The sequence below is a fragment of the Cyrtonyx montezumae genome, unplaced genomic scaffold (genome assembly GCF_038088225.1).
Source record: "Cyrtonyx montezumae isolate F1298 unplaced genomic scaffold, pur_monq_1.0 scaffold_0, whole genome shotgun sequence".
Taxonomy (NCBI): Eukaryota; Metazoa; Chordata; class Aves; order Galliformes; family Odontophoridae; genus Cyrtonyx; species Cyrtonyx montezumae.
In genome coordinates, this window is record NW_027071824.1 from 51881554 (window position 1) to 51903530 (window position 21977).

The following is a 21977-nucleotide window of genomic DNA, read 5'->3' on the forward strand; positions in this document are numbered from 1 at the left end:
TAGCCTCTATTGGTTATACTAATGGTTCTGTGTGTGAGTTTGATTATCTTGCTAATATCCACTGACTGTAAATCAGCAAAAACTGATCCAGAATGGGTGCAGCAGCTGTTAAATGATTTACAGAGGAGACATCTGAAAACAAAAAAAAAATACATGCTATGGAAAAATCAATCATTCACTGTTTAAAGAGCAAGAGAGCTCCAAATGCTCGGAAGATCAATCCTTTTCATCTTGGGAGACAACAAGCCAGAGTAAGACTATTCATAGTTATCAGCAGGCACACAATACCAAGTTCATATGGCGGGGCAGAGGATCAATTTGGGAAGGAAACCAAGGTCGGAGCTGCTCAGTTCTACAGTTCTAACCGGAAAATCTCACACTTGAGCACAAATGGACACCAGGGACCAACAAGACCATGGCCTCTCCAGTCCAACAAGCTGGTCCAAAAAAGCCATTGGAGTCTGCCCAGATTTCCATAAGACCAGTCCACTGTGTCCATTTGTCCTTTTTAAACTTACTAAGAAACTAGTCACATAGTAGACATTTTAGCTTTGTTCCCTTAGCCTGTGCAACTTATCTCTAACAACTTTTGAACCCTCTGCCTAATTTTAAATACATTTAATAGAAGAATATAAATTTGAATGGTGTGAAGTTCCTTCCAGTTTTGCAAAATCAACATCCAGTTAGAGAGGAACCATCCTTCCCCATGGAAAAGGAAGGAGAATTTTATCACTAGCCATTTTACTTGGCCTGCTCAGCACCCAGTGTACACAGCTATGGACCTGCCGAAACCAAAGCACTTCTTGCCCAGCTATACAGCAAACACAGATGATTCTGATATTCAAGAAAGTGCTGAGGGTATTGCTTGGTGACAAGAGACCACATGGATATAAGACAAGACTGTGATGGATGGTGTGTCCTAAGGAACATGGAAAGAGCTATCAATGTAAGCACAGAAAAGGCGAGAGAAGACCTAAAGAATCTGTTTGCCTTAGATGCTAAAACTGTGTGCAAGGTTGCTTAGCTCATCACTGTAATAGCTATCTCTGGAAGAGAAATAGATGCATAAAAAATGCACCACAGAGCTGAACACCAGTGAGCGTATCATGTATGAAGCAAGGGGAGCTCCCGAGCCTCACATAAGAAACATAAGATGATGCCAACTGTAAGATGATGAAGAGTAATGGCTTGGTGATCCCAGTAGATTTCTTTTGAATCAACATTATACTACCAGGCTGGCATGAATATTCGAAAGAGTGTTGACCATATTTCTATTTTCAGAAGACAGGAGAAATGAAAACAGCAGGAGATGATGGTATCACCATCCCAGAAAAAGTACATATTTCAAGGTCAGATTGTGATTGCAGGCCTTTCTGCATATCACAGGTTGTGAGATTTAATCAGTGCATTTTGAATCCAATTCATTTCCAATCTCTTTCAGACCTACCTTGAAGTATATTTTTAACTATGCTTCATCACTTACCCAACTAATAGACTTTAAATAAAGTCACTGATGTGATATCATTTATTTTTATGTCATATGCTAATAGATAATCACTGCAGTTCCTTCAGTCTTCAGTGATGCTGTTCCACGTGTTGCACAGGATTACCATCCAATTGATTATAAGCAGAATTAATAGGTGCCTTCTTTGGTCTAAGTCTGACAAAACCCATTAATAGTGCAATTGAAGGAGGAGGGTGTTACTGACCTTTATGTCCAAGGAATGGGTAAACTGGACTAGGTAACAAAAGAAGGCTTGCTGAACAGCTGCTAAAAGAGCATTTTTCTGAACGACCTGGCAGGCAAGGATAAGTTGCATGTTCTTTATTCCAGATGGACACAAGAGCTAAGGAGAGTGAAAACATTATGCATTTTGTGCATGAAGTATTTGTTGCCTCTACAGTTTTGAAGGCAAGTTGCTTTACAGACATCACTTAGTCTTGTATTACTTCAGTAGCTTAATTTAGTAAAACAGAGGGGGAGAAAGGGAGAGCATTCAATTATATTTGTATATGCTCTTATCACTGAAATATGACTAAATGCAGGGATTAGGAAAACAGTTAAATCATTTATTTGTATTTAGTAGGCTGTATTCTCAGATCTGCTCTGCAAAGCATGATATTACCAGAGCGTGCAGCCAAATGCAAACAGGCTGGGAAAGGAGTAGATACTAAATAAAACAGATTTGATTTTCCTTTTGTAATTTGTAATTACATGCTGCAGAGTACAGGTAATGAGTCAGTTGATGGAAAGAAGATTTTGAGGAGAGTTTTAAAAAAACATAGAATTTTTATAGAGTCACTGTGGTTGGAAAAGATCTAGTCTAACTGCCAACCCACTGTCACCATACCCACTAACCATGCCCTCAGTGCCACATTTATATGTTTCTTGAAAACCTATAGGGATGGTGATTCTACAACCTCCCTGGGCAGAAAAAGAAAGCTCCATGGCCTGGCACTGTGCAATACTGGTTTTACACACTCATACAATAGAAGAAAGGACTAAGTTTACAAGATGGCACTGAAGACTAAATTAATTCTCTTCCTTTAGAGAACTTCCAACATCTAGTGTGTTTTCCTTGTGTGCACATAGCCACACGAATGCATCGTGCTTTGTTTAATAAATTTCATCAGACAAAAAATTGTTGACTTAAAGAGTTTAATCCCAGCAAGGATTCCTGAATCAAGCAATACTAAAATCACATTTTCAGTGCAATTTTATGACATTAATTATAAAACATTGTTTTCATTCAAATACATGTAAAGGAATTAATAGTGTCTAGCAAAAACATGGCTGAGGCCCTTATCTTCTCCCACAAATAAATGACAAAATAATACATACTTTTTACTTATCCTGCAAATTAATTCATTTACCTGCATAACACCATCTCTTGTCCTGAAACTAAATTTTCCAAGATGACTGTCAATCTCTTGAATGCTTAATGGTAAGCTGCTTGGAACGTATCAGCAACAGAAGTAAGACTTTTTAAAACCACAAAGTATGACACGGAAAGAAGCCAAACTGAGGTTAAGAAGAAAACAGTGATTGGTTCAGTAACACTTTTTGTTTCTTTACCCTTTATATTTAGATTATATAAGGAAATCTGTCATTCTAGTTCCTAAATCGATGATCTTAGAATGTTGTTTTAGTTACTGGAAGTAGTTTTGTAAGAAAAAGACCTATAGCCCATGATATTTTCTGGTTGAATTTACAATGATTCTTAAGCTCCTTCTAGATGAGCTTGGTCTAAACCAGTGAAAAATCTGCCTGTTTATTGTGATGATATCTTGTTGGTTCTGTACTGATTCCTAACTCTTTTTTGTGCTGTCTTATCTCCTGTGCTCTGACATCCACTGGTGCCCACAATGCAATTCACAGCTGAAATTTCATTCCAGGTTGCTTGCAATTGATGAACTTGCTTGAAACAGACAGACTTCTGCAGCAGGTAAGCATGTAGTCAAGTGAATGTGAAGCAAGTAGCGGCACATCACTGCAAGTGGTACACACACAGGTAGAAAGAGAGTCCTTTTGCCTATATCAGCAATAGGGAATGATGGGAATGCTCTTCCTAGATTTAGTAAGAAAATTCACAAGTTGTTTTCTTTCTTCAAATTAAAGCTTGATCTAAAGTACACACAAATACACAGTGTGTGTGCGTACACACAAACACAGTATATGTGTATGCACATGTATATGTGTACAAACATACATATGAATTCTTTAAAGAGTAAAGATGGCCTATTGTGCATCCTTTGCTTTAAAGAGAATGCATTTTAGTTCCACAATTGCCACAGTTGCACACAAATTCAGCGTCACCTTGCTCTCACTGCTCAATGACTTTAAATTAGAAATATTTGATCTCAAATTCTATGGAAAAAGAAAACAAATAATGTAGCATTTTACATTTTCTACCTGAATAATTCTGTATATTTTATGCACTGAAGGTTTTATATTTGAGCCTAGTCTATTTGAAGGCTTGTTCACATCCAATCTAAAAAGACTATGCTCTCTAAAACACAAAGAAGTTCAGTCTACCTGTCAACACAGCTGTCATCTTCCAGGAGAGAGGTAATAAACATTGGAGGCAGATGGTCTGCTTTCTCCCTGTGAAGTGCAGATTCAAAGTGCACTGGCCTCAGGTACAGATGGAACTCCCCAAAACCTGCTTCCACTGCAAAAGCCTTATAGAACCTAGAAAGGGAAAAAAAAAACCAAAAACAACAAACAAACATGGATGCATTAAAAAAAAATATCTCCTTAAGTATTGGTAACTTAGAAATCTACATCCAGCAAGTTAATTTCAAGAAGAAATCTGCATTCAACTTTAAACGTTTCTTGTCATTTGAAGAGTTACAGTGAATGTGAATCAAACAAGTGTTCCATCCTGAAAGCTGATGTTTGTTTAGCATCAACTGTCAATCGGCATAGATTTAACTATGGATTTATACGTATGAACTTGGACTTACAAACAAAGGACAGTAAGGTGAGAGTCTACAGTGTCATATGGAAAAATCAAGGGAAAGGTGCTAAATGTTCCTCTTTGGAAAGGATTGACAAAGAGGTTAAGAATATAGTTTATGACCAGAAACTAGAAGGAAGAAAGATTGCAAGAGAAGTTTCAATAGCTAAGCAGAGCTCAGGCATATTATTGTTATGAAAATAGCAATTTTATAACTTAAGAAACTCTATCCTAGAAGCCTTCAGTATGACACAATCCGAACAGTATATCCCCAGTACAACAAATGACTAGGGCAGTCCACCAGCAGGCAGTAAACACATTGTCTAGATGCAACCAGTAGTTTAGGAGGCCTCTAAAGCCCCAGGTGCCTGAAGTTAGACACAGTCTATATTCCCTCCTTTGGGATCTATCTGTTTCTTCCTTCAGATGCAAAACCACTGAAATGCTGAACTGATCTGTGATTACTCTTTTCATACAGTGCAAGAAGATGGTACAAAGAGAAACTTTCTTTTTGAAACAGACTGCAAAGGAATAAGATAATCCCTTGCTTCCTGCTAACATCTAAATGCAGGTATTTTATCAATCAAGAAATCAGGTCACAGAGAAGTTATGCTGTGAGAATGTGATAAAGACACAAATAGGACCTAGAAATCACATTTCCCAGTTCTTTAAAAATAGGTAGCATCCTCTGCCTGCAAGGTTACAGAAAGAAAAGGCCGGAAGACAAAACAGGATATGGAAGACACCATGCACATCAATCAATAATTATATAAATCAGCTCCAAGTTGAACAGAGCCCTCTGTAATGACTATTATTGCTGATCTCACAGGTAACAAATGCAAACACGTGGACAGCCTTCACAGCACAAACATTAAACACAGATATGCTTACTAGTACTGTACAAAGGGAAAAAAATAGAGAAACAGGAAAGATATCAAAAAGGTGAATGTTGCTTCATACAAAAAAAAAAAAAGAGAAGCAACATTTGGACTAAATTACCATTGTTTAGTTGTACTATTCTACTAAATGATGTCCTTTTTCATCATATAATAGGAGGTGAAGATTGAAAAACTGAGGAACAAAAGAAAGCAAGAAGGGCTATCAGGAAAAGTGCATACAACTTAAATGTCTACTTTTAGACAAAAAGGAGCTTCAGGAATGAACATGCAGGCAAATAAAGGGAGTAATTCTTACAAATCTCCCCAAAGTTGGGTAGAACATACAGTATGAGACAGAGGAATCCATAAATGTATGTGCATTCATTTCATGTCATTCTGCATAGCAGGGAAAAAGACAACCAGCCTTTCTGATGCTTCCTTCAGTCTGAATCTGAGTCTCTAACAGTTGATATTGTAATGAACATTGAACTTCATCATATCATGTGAGAATATAAAATTAGCCCCTCCACATGTCACCCTGAATAAACTATGTATGTTTATACTGATATTTAGACTGGCTTATTCATCTTCTGTTAAATGAAGACAGTGTTATGCTTAATGACCTTGCATATGTATCATGAAACCTTACTTTTTGTCATAACTTTCTACTGAATTCCCATCCTTTGCCAGAAAAAAAATGACAATTTCCTGCTGCCTTTCAGGGATTTCTAAGTATGTCACCTCAGGTGAATAGGCCTTCTTAGCCTTCTTCACAAAACAAATGCAACCATGTATTCAATCCATCAGCTCATCTATCTCTTTTGGACAACTAATATAAATGAGTTGGTGAACACCAGTGAAACCTGACATGGAGATATGGCTTTTAAGATATTAAGTTCCTACAGGTTTCAAGAAAGCAAGGTGATTTTATATTAATTTTTCAGCTGAATGAAAAGTTGCACTATAACCTTACTCCTTATTAATTACCAGAAAATATATGTGTGAGCATGTAATGAGTATTGGAACAGAAAGATAACTCAACCAGAGTAATAAGTATAATTAGAACCTGTATTTTATTAGAAAACTGACAATTCAAACAAGAAACACAAATAGCCAAGATGTGAGACCCTAATGCTTCATGGAATTACTTTCATTGAAGAAAATTAAGCTGGTAGTTAGTCTGTCCAAGAAAGTTCTAGGTGTCAGGGGGAAGCTTTTCGCACAGAGAGTGGTGAGGCGCGAAAACAGGTTGCTCTGACAGGTTGTGGATGCCCCATCCTTGAAGGTACTTAAGGTTTGATGAAGCCCTGGGCAATCTGATCATGACAGGGGAATGGAATCATAGAATCAAAAGGGTTGGAAGGGACCTCTAGAGATCATCAAGTCCAAACCCCCTGCCAAAGCAGGTTCCCTACACTAGATGATCCTTGAGATCCCTTCCAACCCAACCCATTCTATTATACGATCCTATGATTTTATGATACCTCTAGGTTTTTAGCTGCTGAAAATAAATGCTTCTGACTCTTTTATTTGAAGTCTACATTTTACTGAGAAAAGATGGAGAAATAGTTGAGGAAGGGGAAAATATGACTGAAGTATCATCTGTCCAAAACACACGACCTTGCTATTGCATGAAACCATGTCCCTCAATACCTTTTCATACATGAATTAAAATACATTTTAAAACTGTATTCTTTTTCTATCCTCCACTCTTTATGTTCTAGAACTTTGTTCTCTGATTCTTAGAAATCTCCTTTTAATTTTCAGTTTAAATTTATTCACAGTGATTAGATCCATTTGTTCTGCTGCCAAAATTGGCCTTTAGCTTAAATAGCTGCTCTCCATTCCCAGTGCTTATCTTCCCAGTGTATTTATAGAGCCCAATAATATCTTCTCTCAGACTTCATTTTGCTAGAACAAACGAGCCAAGATATTTCATTTACTTCTGTAAAATGCATTCTCTATTTCCCCTCATCATACTATTAGATCATTTCTGCTTCCGTTCCATTCTGAATTTATCTTTCCTGAACATAAATCTCCAAACTATACTTAATAATCCAGGTGAATCCTCCCCAGAATCGCATGAAAGGCATAAATCCTGATCTTTATGGAAAACGAAACTCATTGCCTGATTCACAGTAGGATATCGTGACTTCCTCCCCCATCACGGTTGCAATATGTAGTCATTTCAATTGCCAGCTATATCCCCAGTTCTTCCTCCTCATCTGTTGTTTCCAAAGAAGTTCACAGGAGAATTTACTATTATGCATCAGCCTTAAGGTTTGAATTATTGATGTTTATCTCCTTCCTGCTACTTCAGACCTTAGAACCACGAGTTCTTCCTTTAAGATATTTAATTTATTTTCTGTATAGTTTTATCTTCCAGCACCTCAATGTCCTGATTTTAATAACATGCTCTTATACTTTCTACTTAACTCATTAATAAAGATGTCAGATAATAAAGAGCTGAGCAAGGAGAACTTCAGTAATAACTTGCATCCAAGACAGCAGGTCAACACTATCCTACAAAGGATAACTCTCCCCTTTAGCTCTGTCCTTATCTTCTTTGTCTCCCTGTACAAATTGTCTTTTTCTCCAGCTTATGTGATAATATCCTAAATGCATGACACTGATTTCCTTTGTGCAGAATATTTCATATCTCTGCAAGGGTCAGTACATCTAGGACAATCTTTATGCTTTCCTATTTCCAATAGTGAACAAAGCTTGTATGGTCCTCCCGTGTGATTTTTGTTATATTGTAATACTGTTCATAAGAAGGTGGTTAAGACAATCACCTATATCTTCATGTTCATTGAATCAGCAAATTCCTTCTGCTCCTCCATCTTCTGACAAAATTTCTTAGAATCATAGGACTCCCATTTTCATTGGGCAAAGAGCCTGTTCTATTAAACTTTGTCTCTCAGTTTTTGAAACTAATAAACATCTGCATACCCCAGACAGATATTAGATAGACATATTTCCTACAGCAGAAATGCAGGTGCTCTCTCTCTGACTTTTTCCAACTATACTAACTGACAAATTTAAAATAATTTTCTTTTTCCCCACAAACTGTGCCTCTATCACATTCTCATAGGTAAACCAACAATATCGATCCACCAATCTGGCTAACAGCACACTCTCTGTTGCTGCCTCGATCAACCAATGTCGGAGTGTGATCAGCTCCAGGAGCAAGGAGAATGAATCCAGGATAAAGAACTGCCTTTCTTTGCCTTCTTTTCTTTCTTGATCTGCTCCCACCTCTAATAGTGACAAAGTAATTTCCTGCATCAGCACAGGGTCCTCTATTAGTACCTCTGCAAATAACTGGAAGGTAAGAGAATGTTAATGCAGGCGTCATTTACATGCAAGCAACACAGGCCTTAAAATACTTCAGGGGTCCATTCTCCTTTTTCTTGAGTAAATCACGATTGGAATTGCTTCTGACTTGCAACACATTCAAGGTTAAGACTGGATCCACCCTGACCTCTAATGCTGTCAGCATTAACTAAGCTGGCTAAAAAAAAAAATACAAAAACCAACCTGACAGAGATATCTGGCATCAATAATTTCATTCACAATAATTAGTATTTATCAAAATTATAACCAGCCAACTTAAGAGTCTTACACCAGGAAATGATGCACATTATAGTAATAACCGGCTCCACCTATAACAATATTTGCTTTAATGTCCAGCCTTTTTTGTTACTGATGTTTAAGGACTGTATATACACAAAAGCAAAACCCTGAGACTTATTGTGATCTCATACTGCTTTAAATTGCATGTATTTTGCCTTTCCCTAAGCTGACTGCTCCTATTTTATACTAGTATAAGATCAAGAGTTCTACCTTTCTATGTTCTTTCACAGAAATACATATATATTTTATTTTAAAAGTAGATGAAAACAATAATTGGTCTTATATTAAGAATCACATACCTAATACAAATCATCAAGTACAATTGAACTGGACTGGGATTTGGCTGTTAACAGTTATTTCTAACACAAGCAAAAGTGGAACTTACATCTTTTTGAATCTGAGAGCTGCTGTAGAAAGATTCTGGTTTCTCCATAGTCAGCCACTTATCCAGTACCAGCTGAAGTACTAGTTTTTCTAGCTTAATTGCTCTGCTGGCTGTTCTGGGTCTACAGATGCTGTAGAACTCCTGGTAGATACACTCCAGAGCTTTGGGGATTGAGCACACAAGACCAAGAGAAGGGTGAAACTCGAGCAAATAAATGTTCTTCGAAGTAGGACTTTAAAAAAAAAAAAAGTATAAATAACTCTCAAATAAGGAGACTTTGTGATTGCTTAATTTTCAAGTATTAATTGCAATGGCTTTAGCTGTACATAAGAAATCAATCTTCAAATCTAAAAATAAAGCTGAAGCCTTCATAAACATAATTATGTTGGAATACATCTAAGTAGTTTCAATTGCTAATGAAAACAAAATGTTCTAAATTATCTTTTGCTAGTGGACCTGCTTTATTAGTCACATTTTCATGTCTATTATGCCCACTCATTAGAAGTGCCCTTCAAAATAAGCCCTTGAGTAACCAACTTAATCAAAATGTGCGTGCAATAGGAGGAATAGAGGCAAGAGGCTTCAGACAGAGGAAGTAAACCAGAAGGAACCAGAGGTGAGGGTCTGTTGGCTTCTGGGTATGTATCAGCTGCTAAGTCCTTCATATAACCCACAATGTTGCATGGCTGCAGGAGGGGGAACATGGCACAAGTCTGCATTATGGGTAATAGGTGGCTCTCGTGTGAAAATGCAGTACCTAGCTATCCAACTGGACACTTGGGCTAGAATGGGTAACAGACAATGGCCAAAGGGCGGTGCAAATTGAAAAGCCATGTTTGAATACCAGGGCAGTAAGCCCAAAGCAAGGCTAAAGTTAAGTATGCACTTTCACAATTACTGTATCCACAGGAATATTAATTTCCCAGTATGACGCAAGATGAATTAAGCAAACCCAATGTTAAGGCAGGGAAGAGCAAAGGTGGTGGGAGAGAAATCACTTTTCTTCATTGAATGTTTTTCTGGCACCTCCAAAAGTATTCTAAGTAGCGCAAGACTAAATAACATGAGATATTTCTCTACTGCCAAATTCACCTTATGACTTCTGTTATTTCAAATAGTCTTACTTTCCAGGTGTCGGACCCAAATTTTTATCATCAGTCACTGAAACTAGAACAGAAGGAGTCACTCTCCAGAAAAATAAAACTGTAATGTTACTCACCAGCTAGTGGTAAGAGAGATAAGTTGCTTAGTAATCACATTATAAGGAAGTCCAAATTCATTGATGCCACCTTTCTGACCTTTCCGCCAAATTTTGTGGATGTAGTCCCTCCGGACATCTATCTAAAAGTCAGCAGTAAACACAAGTGTTATCAGTCAAGAACATCCAAACTTAGCTCGAAATCAGGCATTCTGATTTCTATTATTTATTTAAACGCAAGCTATAAAAACTTCTACATAATACATTTATTATTTTATTATTAAATATATTAAAAATCATGCATACATTTAATTGCAAGTCATTTGTATTCATACCCACTCGAGCTGTGTTATTTCTGCTAAAATTATTTTGAAGTCTTTCATACTTTTTCAGAACAAACTTAGAGCTCCAGTGAAGCTGGCAACACTCCATTTCTATAGCTACAGATATGGCTGCATTCATGGCAACAATAGCATAACAGTGGTCTCTTGCACTGAAATATAAAATTCCATTTGTAGACTAAAAGACGTGTTACAAAGGACAGCTAATCAAACTTCTGAACTTGCAACTACGAAATAGAAACTCAAAGAAGTTAAATACTTTGTACCAGGATGCAGAGGAAGCTAAGGCAGATTTGAAATGAGAAAATCTGAGGGTTTAAAATGCTTTAAACCCTAAAATCTGAGGTTTTAATGTGCTTTAATTATTAGCAAAAGAATTCCCAACTTTACAAAATATACTGTATTTTAGACTTCAGAGTACAAACTTTATTTATAAGTTCTTTGTAAGATCAGAAAAGAGACTCTAAACAAGAATCCTTCCTTATCCACTGCATTACAGAAATATGGATTATAATTTTGTCCAGCTTCCGCATCTTTCATCTACTGTTTCCAGCTATTCCAGCTGATAACAGATGTTACTTTAATGTGATACACGAAGCTTCGTAATCTTTCCAGTGTTCACTTTCTGAAATTGGTAAATTCATAGCTTTCAACTTTTTAATATTTTAACTTCAATTTACAAAACACACATAGATTTCACTGTCAAACTAGTACTAACTGAAGTTAGCCTGCATTGGTTTACAGTGCTACAATCAGTTTCCTGTTCTGGATTTCACCTCTTGCTTGCCCAAGATGGATATACTGTAAATTCAACGTACTTGTTGGTTTACTATGTCCCTCAGCAGCTGGAGGTGAAGCTGTAAACAGATGCATTCATCTTTGTAGGTGTTCACAAAATATTCAAGCTCAAGATCAAACCGTGGACGTTTATGCATGATGTCAGTTATTGCTTGAGCCAAAGCAAATCTTTCCTCCGGGTCCAAAGCATGTTGGTAGGCCTCAAAGTAAACATCTAGAAGCTGGGGAGATATTGAGAAGTTCATTTAGAATAACTGATTCCTCCAAATATTCATTTTATTTTAGCAAGACATTTCTGAACATGGAAGTTGCCACCTGTATGAAACCTACTGTGATCTGCCATGGCATCTAGTTTTTGGCACAGGAAATTACAAGGTGCTTCATCAGAAGGATCAGTAACAGAGCGTAGAATAACCTACCCACGGGCAATATTTCTTTTGCACACTGCATAGTTAACGTGTTTTCTCCTGAAGCATGAAGATTTTTATTCTATACATTCTTCCTCTTGTAAAATAGCTACTTAAAAAACACCTACTTTTTTCCAGATCTAATTCATCCTCTTTTTCTTCTCCAGCCCACATAGTGGTGTCATGTCATTGAAAGAACTCAATTTCCCCCTAACCTGAAACTTGCAGGTTGACAACTCTGTTGTCTCTTATGGCAATTAGTATCTCAGTTAATTACTTTTTTTTTTTTTTTGAGAAATTCAAATTAATTCAATATGTAATTAAAGACTTATAAAGTCACATGTCCTCTCCAGACTCCTCTACCAGGAACAGCTGTAAAGCTTTATTGAGATAATAATTTTAATTACAAATTCCCAAAACCTTGGACAGAAAATGCAAAGTGTCATGTACAGCAGCACCTAAACTCTCACTGTAGTACTTTTTGGTCAGTGGCAACTATGAGGTAGAAAATATGAACTGGGTTACTACTGCTTCTGGACAAATTGATCATATCAACATGAAATGATCTGCAGAAGGTTATTCTGCACTGATACAGAAGTAGAAACTTATCCACTACTTTCTATGCTGAACCCAGGAGACTGTGGAAGAGGAAAAAACTCGGTAGATAAAAATGCAGATGTCAATGGAAGAAGGCAAATTCTCTGATTAAGACCTGTTTGGAGGACATTAATACAATGCTTGAGCAATAGCCCATAGACAAATTTTATAAGCCAAGCTATCTCAGCTGCTGAACAAAAGGCTATTGTTTCCTCACACAGAATGAATTTTGTTCCAGCTGGGAACAAAGTTAGAGCGAATAATTTCTATTTCATTTGAGGTAAAAGCAAGAAGTCTTCGGGAAAAAAGCATATTTATACATTTCATCCTGCCTAGGGAGTTGGACTGTGAGAGTGGTTCCAGGATATGCTCTTTGACATTGAATGAGAATTAGAGCATTGTTGGTGTAGGGACTTCAATCTTCTCTACTGGGATATTTTTTTTTCCCCAAAAAGAAAGCAAGTTTCTTAATACAGAAGATCTGAGATAAAAATAAAAGGTAGATTTGCAGAGGTCATGATGCAGCATTGGAGAGTGAAGCCTATTGGGATGAGAGCAGAAACTTATGGATTAGGCAATTACATAGCTGTCACACAAAGCACCTTTACGAAAACAGGAGAAGGGTCCTAGGAGATTCTTAAACTACCTACAACTGTTTTAGTTTAAAAGCTTTTCTATTTAAAGTCTCTTCAGTGGCACACAGGAGATTCCCTAACATCCTCTGGCATTCCTATTCTGAGAGCTGCCCTGAGCTACCACAGGACTGAGAAGAAAACATTTCAAGTATGTTAAGGCTTTCTTAATTACTGCCCTTCCTCCCTGCTTCTGAAGTGGTCTATCTGTTCCTTTATCTGGCATTACCTTCCTGACATTCTCTTTGTTTTCCTGGGGTTTGGTGAGCCCTGTACACAGAAATACACTTCAAAGTTCCTCTGGGGCTCTGATTCTGAACTTGTTTAATCTCAAGACAGAATTCTTTGGGCAGAAACAATATATATGTACATGACCCATAGCAAGATACAGACATGTGACTAGATTCAGAGAGGAAAGAAAATACCTGCAGAATTATGCAGTAGCCATAGTGAATGGCAAAGCTACAATCCACTTAATACCTGAAACTAGTATTTTTTAACAAAATGTATCCAACAACAAATCGTGGCATTTTTGGCTTAAGTAGATTAACTAAAAAATAAGAAGAAACAAATTTGTAATTATATATAACCTTATGTATCATTTGCACTGAAGAAAGGACTATCTTTCATGTATCATGTAAAATACCTCTCTCCTTCCTTCTGCCAAATGCTGGGCCCAGCCAACTGCAGACTGAGCCTCTTCTTGGGACTATAGAAAAAAAATGGTATCTTGGAATCTCCAAGGGCCCAGGCTCTGCAGGGCTTGACCTGGTTTCCCCAGCACTCAGCATGTGGCCTTGTCCTTCCCAGTCACCTCTTACCCTGATGGGCAGTCTCACTGAGGACTTGCAGATGTGCTGACAACCCCTGGCACAGCAGCTACAGATGTGCCTGACAAGAACAGTTCTGTTCCCTTATTGCAAAATAAGGACATAGGTTCCTCCTTTGGGCCCAATTTACTGTTTTCAGTAGCTCCAGCTCTCTGAGCTCAGCCCAGCCCAGCAGCAGGTGCACCACCATCCACATGTATTCACAACAGGATATACTGCTGAAAGGGATCCTTAAAAAAACCCAAAGTGAGCTGACTGCAAGTTACTGTTTCCACATCAAGAAAAACATCTGTACCTGGCTTTTTTTTTTTTTTTCCAAGAGAGCAGTTTCACAGGTCCAGAGGTCAAACAACACAGCAAATCGATCCACAAATGCATGTGCCCACTCAAGGATATTGTTGCCACTCGATTTCCCACAAGTTACACTGCCTAAAGAAAACAAAAAAGTAGAAAAAAATGCCTGCAGTCGTAGAGCTTGTGGTAACTATTTTTATTTATAGCACAGGGTTGTGTTTTTTGCTTGTCAAGGAACCCAAGGCCAGGAAAAGTCTTCAAGTACCATAAGCTTTGGAGGACCCCAGAGTATTCTATGAAGCAAAGAACAAGTGCACCAAGCATTTAGCTTAACATATTTCATCTATTATCTTTTGATAAATATTCTTTGAAGTAAAAGGCAAGGGCCAGAGTTCAAAGAGACACACATAAAGAGACAGAGCCATAGAAAACACAAGGAAACTACTAGAGGAAAGAGATTTAATTTTTCACCAAATCATGTTGGGAACATCTTCACCTCCCTGCCTTCACTCTCGGATTAAAGAAAACCAGCACAGTCTACTCAAAGGTAAATTTTATGAAGAAATATACCATGTCATGGTTTGTCTGGGATAGTTTGTTTTCTTCATAGAGGCTCACATGATGTTGTGCTTTGGACTTTTGTTGAAAATACATTGATGTTCTAGTTGTTGCAGAGCAACAGATTCATCAGGCTCGATCTACCTTTGATGAAGCTGTGCTGGCTGTCTTGGTTGACATCCTCAACTCTCATGTGTTTTAATATCTCTTCCAAGAAGATCCGCTCCATCATCTTCCCAGACACAGAAGTGAGACTCACCAGTCTGTAGTTCTCTGGGTCTTTCTCTCCCTGTCTTGAATATGGAAGTGATTGGCAGTGATGTTTCCCTTTTTTCCACTCACTGGAGACTTCCAGTGAAGTCACTGCTACTACTTTTCAAATGTGTTGGATAATGGCTCAGCAACCACAACAGCCAGTTCTGTCAGAACCATGAGACGCATGCTATCTGGCCCATAGACTTGTACACTGCTCTTAACCTAGGAGGGATTTCACTCCCCTAACCCCTGCTAAGATGTTCAGGAACACAAGAGGTGTGAGAAGCCTGACTGGATGTGAAGACCAAGGCAAAGAATTCATTAAGTACTTCAGCCTTCTCCACGTCTAAGAAGGCCAGCCTCTTCATTTGTCAGAGAGGGTACACCCCCCTTTGCCTATCTCTTCTGCCCAACCTATTTAAAAAAACCCTACTTGTTTTTCACATCCCTTCCCAAGTTCAATTCTATCTGTGCCTTGGCTTTCCTGATTCCATCCCTGCACGTTCAGACAGCATCCCTATATTCTTCCTAGGCCACCCATCCTTGCTTCCACTGTTCATATTTTTCATTGTTTTCCTTCAGCTTGACCAGGAGGTCCTTGCTAAGCAATGCTGGTTTCCTGCCTCATCTGCCTGATTTCTTGCTGTGGGGGATGGAGAGCTCTTGAGCTCTCAGAAAGGCATCCTTAAAGGGTAGCTAGCTTTGCTCCACTGATTTGTCTCTAAGGACAGCTTTCCAGGAGATCGCATCCAACAATTCCTTAAACAGACTTAAGTTCACTCCTCTGAAATTCAATGTCCTGACCACTCTTTTCCAGGCTCATGCTTCTCAAGATCACAAACTTGATCAGGGCATGGTTGTTGCAGCCCAGGCTGCCTCTGATCTTAACCTCTTTTATGATCTCTTCCTTGTTGATGAGCAATAAGTCCAGCAGTGCTTCACCTCTGGTGGGTCTGTTTTTCTAAACTAGAAAGTTGATGTCAGTGGACCCTAGGAGTCTTCTGGGCTGCTTGCAGCTTTCTATGTTGTTTTCCCAGCAGATATCTGGGTGGTTGAAATCCTTCATCAGGATGAGAGTTCTGTGAGTGTGATGTCTCTTGCAGATGAAGTCTGTCAATGGGCTCCCCTTAATCAGGTAGCCTGTAGTAGACCCCAGTCACCTGTGGTCCTTTATTAGTTGCGTCCTTAATTTTAACCTACCTGTTCCTGACTGTTTCTCAGGGGCAGCTCTTCACAGTCTCTCCACTTCCTAACAGAATGTCCACACATTCACTTTTAGGGAAGCATGCTAAAACTCCCAAAATATTATCTCATCCATATAGAAAGCTATTCCAGTAACTCAAGAAATATTTTCTGCATTTCTCTGAATATCACATATGTATGTGCCATTCACTTACTGTTTTCTAATGCTTCCTCCCAAGTTTTCTACAATTTCTAGCTCCTTCCTCCTTACTATGCTATGTTTGGCTGCTCTTAGTAGAAATCTGTAATCCAGTCTGCCTCATCTCATTCCAACTGTAACAAAAAAGAAGCAAGATAAACAAAAAAGTATGCTGCACCAAATATTTTGCAGCTTCTTATTTACAACTGAGAAAAGTTTAAAAGTGGTTAGAAGAAAATTTTAATCTGCAGAAAAGCCATCAAATACATTAACTGAAAACACTGAGAAACAATAAACATTTTCTTTCCTGACTCTCTTTATGCCTTGAAGATGTGTTTGCTCATTATATTTTTTAAATGCATCAATAAATGTCCTTTCTGTGTTACTTTTCCCTGCAGGATGACTTTGATGTCAATGACCCTAAATGAGTGCACAACTGTGACATTAACAACAAACGACAAGCAATTTCACAAACCTAGTTAGGTCTTTATACCACATTAATCACTTAACTTAATAGTAAAATGAAGTTCCCAAACATCCAGTCAGAACATGGTTCTGAAGAAGTACAACTACACAAGAAGTCATAGGATTGGTCCACCTAGAAAACAGCAAACCATATTATCCCGTGTGGTTTGGACCAGTAGATATCTTACTTTTATCTTTCTCAATGTACTGGCTGGCCACAAGCAGCAGCTGGTTCTCAAGTTCCTTTAGGTCCTCCAATGCCACATCATATATGATATAAGCCCCACGCTGGTCCTGTGTGTGGATATATTCATCTTCACAAGTGTGAAAGTCATCGTGGTTTTCCACCTCTGCAAACTCCATGAACTGAGTGCTGTAGACCTACAAGTGAAAAAAAATCCCAGAGAAACAGAGATAAAAGCAGTCAGCTCTACAATGACTGCAATTAGGTATAATCAGCCTATCTAGGAGTGGATCAAGCCTGGTAACATGGTATTTCATCATTATCAAAGATCAATGAAATAAAATATTATCAAAATAAACTTTTTTTTTTCCAGTAACACCTATACTGTAATCTCCTTTACATTGTAATGAGGTAAAACAGACTGTATGGAATTTCTATTGTAGATAGCTTTTCCTTTGGATATGTAAACCCCTCAAAAATCCAAAGAGGCTCCAAAATGAGAAGATAAACTCTTGACTTAGGATAGAATTTCTTTCTTTTTTTTTCCTAGTTTAGCTCAAATTTGGAAAAGAAGTCTTAAATTCTGTCATTTTAATATGAATTCAACACATCTTCTAAAGACTTCTTGAGTAAATAACACTAGCAAGATTTGTAGATGAGCTCACACAGGCAAAGAATTTAGCACTAATTAGAAGGAACACCCATTGACTGATGTCCCAGATTGTTGTAAGGTCAGCATTTGTTCAACAGAATAGCTGAACAGTGACCTCACTTTCCCAAAAAAGCTCAGCATTTTAAAAAGAGAATAGTCTACATGTGCAATGAGTCACTACTAACTTGGTAACACCCCAGGCAGGAATTCTACATTCAGCAGAAATGACACAGGTTTCAAAATATTCTGTTTCTTGAGTAGGTGTGCCACAAAAGGAGTAATATGAATTACACGTACCTATCTTTAGGTGTATAACTACAGAAATCAATCTCCTAGTGTAAATAAAGTGTGTATCTGGTGTATGCGTAAAGCAATAGAAGCCTCTAGAAATGGTTCTTCCTTTAAGAAGATAGCAAGTAAATAAAGCAAATACAAGCTCCTAGTTTCCCACTGTTTGTCTTCACTATTTCCTTGTTTGCAATGTACCTTTGTTCTCATTGTAGTGCCAAAGAAGGAGCAAAATACATTAGCACTTCCTCCTTTCAATAGCTTTGCTAACGCTTCTCTACTAAATCCCCAATGCTACCCATACTTGTCTTGCTCTCACCTGGATGCGTCAAAATTCTATTTAAAGAAAAGACAGAGTAAAGGTATTTGCTTTAGCAGTAGAAAACTTCGGCATTCCAGTGTAAAGGTACTGAGAAGAGCAGCTTGCCAGCTTCACAGAACTACGTTGGATCAGAATTTACTCATTCCCTTAAAGTCAATGAGGCAGCTCTGCAAAACATGCACCTAATTTGAAGATAATGTTGGATCAGCCTCATCAAAAAAGAATCCTTATTTATTTATTTATTTATTATGAACCATTCTGCACTCTCTGTTCTTTCCTTATTCTTCCAACTAGACCATTAGTTTCACCACTCCTAGTGACAGGGTGCAGAATTGTTTACAGAATAATCGATTTCAGCTTGATTTATGTAAATAACTTGGCAAATGCTCGTCTGATTTCACCATAGCAGGTAGAGGGGTTTTCAGCTGTGTTTGTAAACAGCCCCACGGACAACATTCATTAAATATTTTCCCTTTTAACCTCTTGTGTTTTTTTCAACGATTCCTGTATTTCTCCACTCATAAAAATCGTGCCTCAAGACAACTGCATTTTATAGAAAGGGCATGTGACCACAAAACTAGAGAGCTCTCACAAAGCAAAAATTAAAAAAAAAATTAAAAAAAAGACTTTGTATTGTTTATTTTGAGAGTCATATTTAAAGACTTCCAAGCCATCTAAATATATCTTACGCCCATAAGAACATTAATACGCAGCTATACATCTGTAGTAACAAATCAAGTGACTGGTTATTTTTGTGAGATATTGTTTGCTTGCAGGGTTTTGTTTTTCTGCTGTAACTCTGTGCAGGTTTGCTGCAGCTTAGCAACTTCCTTTTGGGTTATAAAGCAATGCTCATGTTCCCACATATAATTTATCTATATACTTCCAAGTTGAATCTCAGATCAGGACAGACTAAAAATTAATGTAATTCATTGTTTGCAGGGCCTTCTGTCACTGAAGCTCATGTTGTCAGCAATCTCCATCCCAAGCTGTCTGTTACTGAAGGTGAAAAACTGCCACCAAATCTCATTTTCAGACATATTTTGTACTGAGCCATCACAGTGACTCTGATTATTATCTGAAATGATTCATACCACAGTTTTGGACACAGATTAGGTGCTGAAAGTATTAAAAAAAAAAACAAACCAACAAACAGTGCCATACAGTCCTGGTTTTATAGCACACATCAGAGTGTGTGTTATAGATAGGTTTGGCTCTACTATTGTTTCAGTACCTGGGAGGCAGCCTATGCAGTATATTAAAATTAAAAAAAGAAAATCATGTTAGGAATTGTCATTAAGGAAATACTGTTGCCCATGCTTTTAAATTTGTTGCCACTTAAACTGTAATAGGATTAGTAAATATTTATTTAGACTTTAGTTGAAGTTCAAACATTTATAACTATATCTCTGTATTAGTCTAGGGGAAAGAGAGGCCATTGTATAATCGTGTCTCTCCCATTGCTAGGGGCTCCCTGAAGTATTTCACAGCTAATTCCCAGATCAGTGAGTCCTCAGACTGTCCATCATTTCTCCCAGTTCACAACAGAAAAAGGGGCCACAAATAAAGATGGATTATGCAAAGTTTCAGAATAAAAATAAAAGCTTTTCACAATGCCTGCTTTCAGGAAAATGGAATCCTCCTCTGGAAAGGACCATTTTTCAATTATTTTTTCTAATTTGAGAATTTAAAATGCTGAACCAGCCTGTTCAATGTTAAGTGAAAAATCACACTTTTCAAGGTTCATGTAGCTTTTCAATTAGGAATCTTAAGTGATCAGGTTTTTTTCCACAGATGTTTAAAGGAAAAAAGGGCCACATTTGAAATAAATCTAAACACCTTAAAAATATCAGAAACTCCATGTCCTCCCCACACATTTTACTTTTAAAGAGAATTTTATCGTGTCTAGAGACAGGAAGTTTTGGGGTAGTTTTGGTTTGGTTTTCTTTCTTTAAAGTCATAACGCAATAAAAAATGTGGGCAGGAAGCCTACTTCCTTTTTAGTTCAAGTCTTAATTCCTCCATTAAGTAGCTTGTGTGTCTGGTTCTATGTATTTCTACAGCAAAACAAAATTTTTTCAGTAAATGAGAAATAAATGTGAACTCAACATGGTGTGTTTTTTTTTAAACCCTATTAAAATATTTGATTGTTTTTTCAGGATATTTGCATTTTGGTATGAATTTTACAAGAACTGAAAGGAAATTCTACAGCTCAGAAGATGAGACTTCTTATCACATTGAACCACTACTGTCAGCATTATATAATTTCCTCTTCAGTATATTTTACAAAGAAAATTGGGGAACCAAAATCTTGGTAAAGTTTAGGAATGTAATTGGAAGATAATTTTTCCAGTCTGTGAAGATGATTATACTGATTTTATCATTTCAACCATATACTCTCATTCAAAATTCAAAATAATAAACTCTAAACTGCACCTATATCTAAATAATACATTTCAGAAATCATTAGGAGTTACTCATTTCCATAGATTGCATAATGCCTTAGATGTCCCAGGATCCTCTACTTTGTGTGAAAATCACACAAGTATAATGGTCTTAGTTGAAGCGAGCTAACAATACCAGGCTAACTTAATAAGTATCTGGCCAGCATTGTACTAATGTGTGCCTGAAGATTCTCAGTGATTTGTTACAGGTCACTGGCAGATAGAGGCATAAAGTCCATGAATACACAGCACACAGCTTTGAGGAACAAGCTGGACCAAATCACTCAGATGACTCAGCAACTTATCACAACACAGTCTACACAGATACAGAGGACTAGATCGAAATCTCCTGCCAAAGTTCGTGCTTTGAAAGACTGCAGGCTAGGTGTCTCACCCTGTAGTCAGCTGGTGTGTAGTGAACGTAGGGCTGAGAGTGCAAGCCACCAGAATCACCAGTGCCTCCTTTGGCAACACTGATCCAGGAGGTGTCTTCTGCACTGGGAATCAGATGACCAGCCTTGAGGGAAAGGCCTGCAGTACTGATAGTAAGGCTTCTCTCCACAGATCTGAAGTAGTTCAGGATTCCCAGGCACACTCTCTGAAATGAACCAGAACAAACTCACAGTTGTGTTTTCAGCTGAATGACAACCCCTCATCATGAAAACCAAATGACTTTGATCCATGCAGAGTTTTTACCTTTAGCTCTCGAAGCCTCAAGCGACGTAGGAGAAGAAAGGAAAAATAGGTTCCTCTTGCCACCATGTCATCTTCCTTGTTGGCAATCGATGGTTCTTCTTCTGGTCCCAGAAGTTACCAGGTGCCATATCTGTTTCCAAGCAGGAAAAACATAATTATGGTTTTGCTACTCAAGAAGCTTTCTAAATGTTTTATAGTAAGAAGTTTTGTTGTGTCCATTGTCTAAGAGTATGCTGCTGCTGCTGCCTATGAGACTCACTGCCATGGAAACCTAAA

General features: G+C 37.7%; 1 protein-coding gene across 1 annotated transcript; it reads right to left on the bottom strand.

The window, feature by feature from the left end:
- Window positions 1–4032: 4032 nt before the first annotated feature.
- Window positions 4033–21767, bottom strand: LOC136048375 (uncharacterized). Its single transcript, XM_065736029.1, has 9 exons — window positions 21702–21767; window positions 21400–21603; window positions 17304–17496; window positions 14458–14591; window positions 11717–11917; window positions 10579–10700; window positions 9360–9591; window positions 8409–8662; window positions 4033–4192 (listed from the first exon to the last, which is right to left on the bottom strand). The coding sequence occupies exons 1-9, from the start codon at window positions 21765–21767 to the stop codon at window positions 4033–4035; spliced, it is 1566 nt and encodes a 521-aa protein (XP_065592101.1).
- Window positions 21768–21977: the final 210 nt, after the last annotated feature.

Excerpts from the sequence above, each read along its gene's own strand:
- LOC136048375 (XM_065736029.1), bottom strand. The coding sequence starts at position 21,767 with ATGGTGGCAAGAGGAACCTATTTTTCCTTTCTTCTCCTACGTCGCTTG. Across the intron at positions 11,918-14,457 it reads AAAAAAAAAAAAAAAGCCAG|CTTCTAGATGTTTACTTTGA; the intron begins GTACAGATGTTT and ends ATATCTCCCCAG. Across the intron at positions 8,663-9,359 it reads GCTCTCAGATTCAAAAAGAT|TTATTTGCAGAGGTACTAAT; the intron begins GTAAGTTCCACT and ends CTTACCTTCCAG.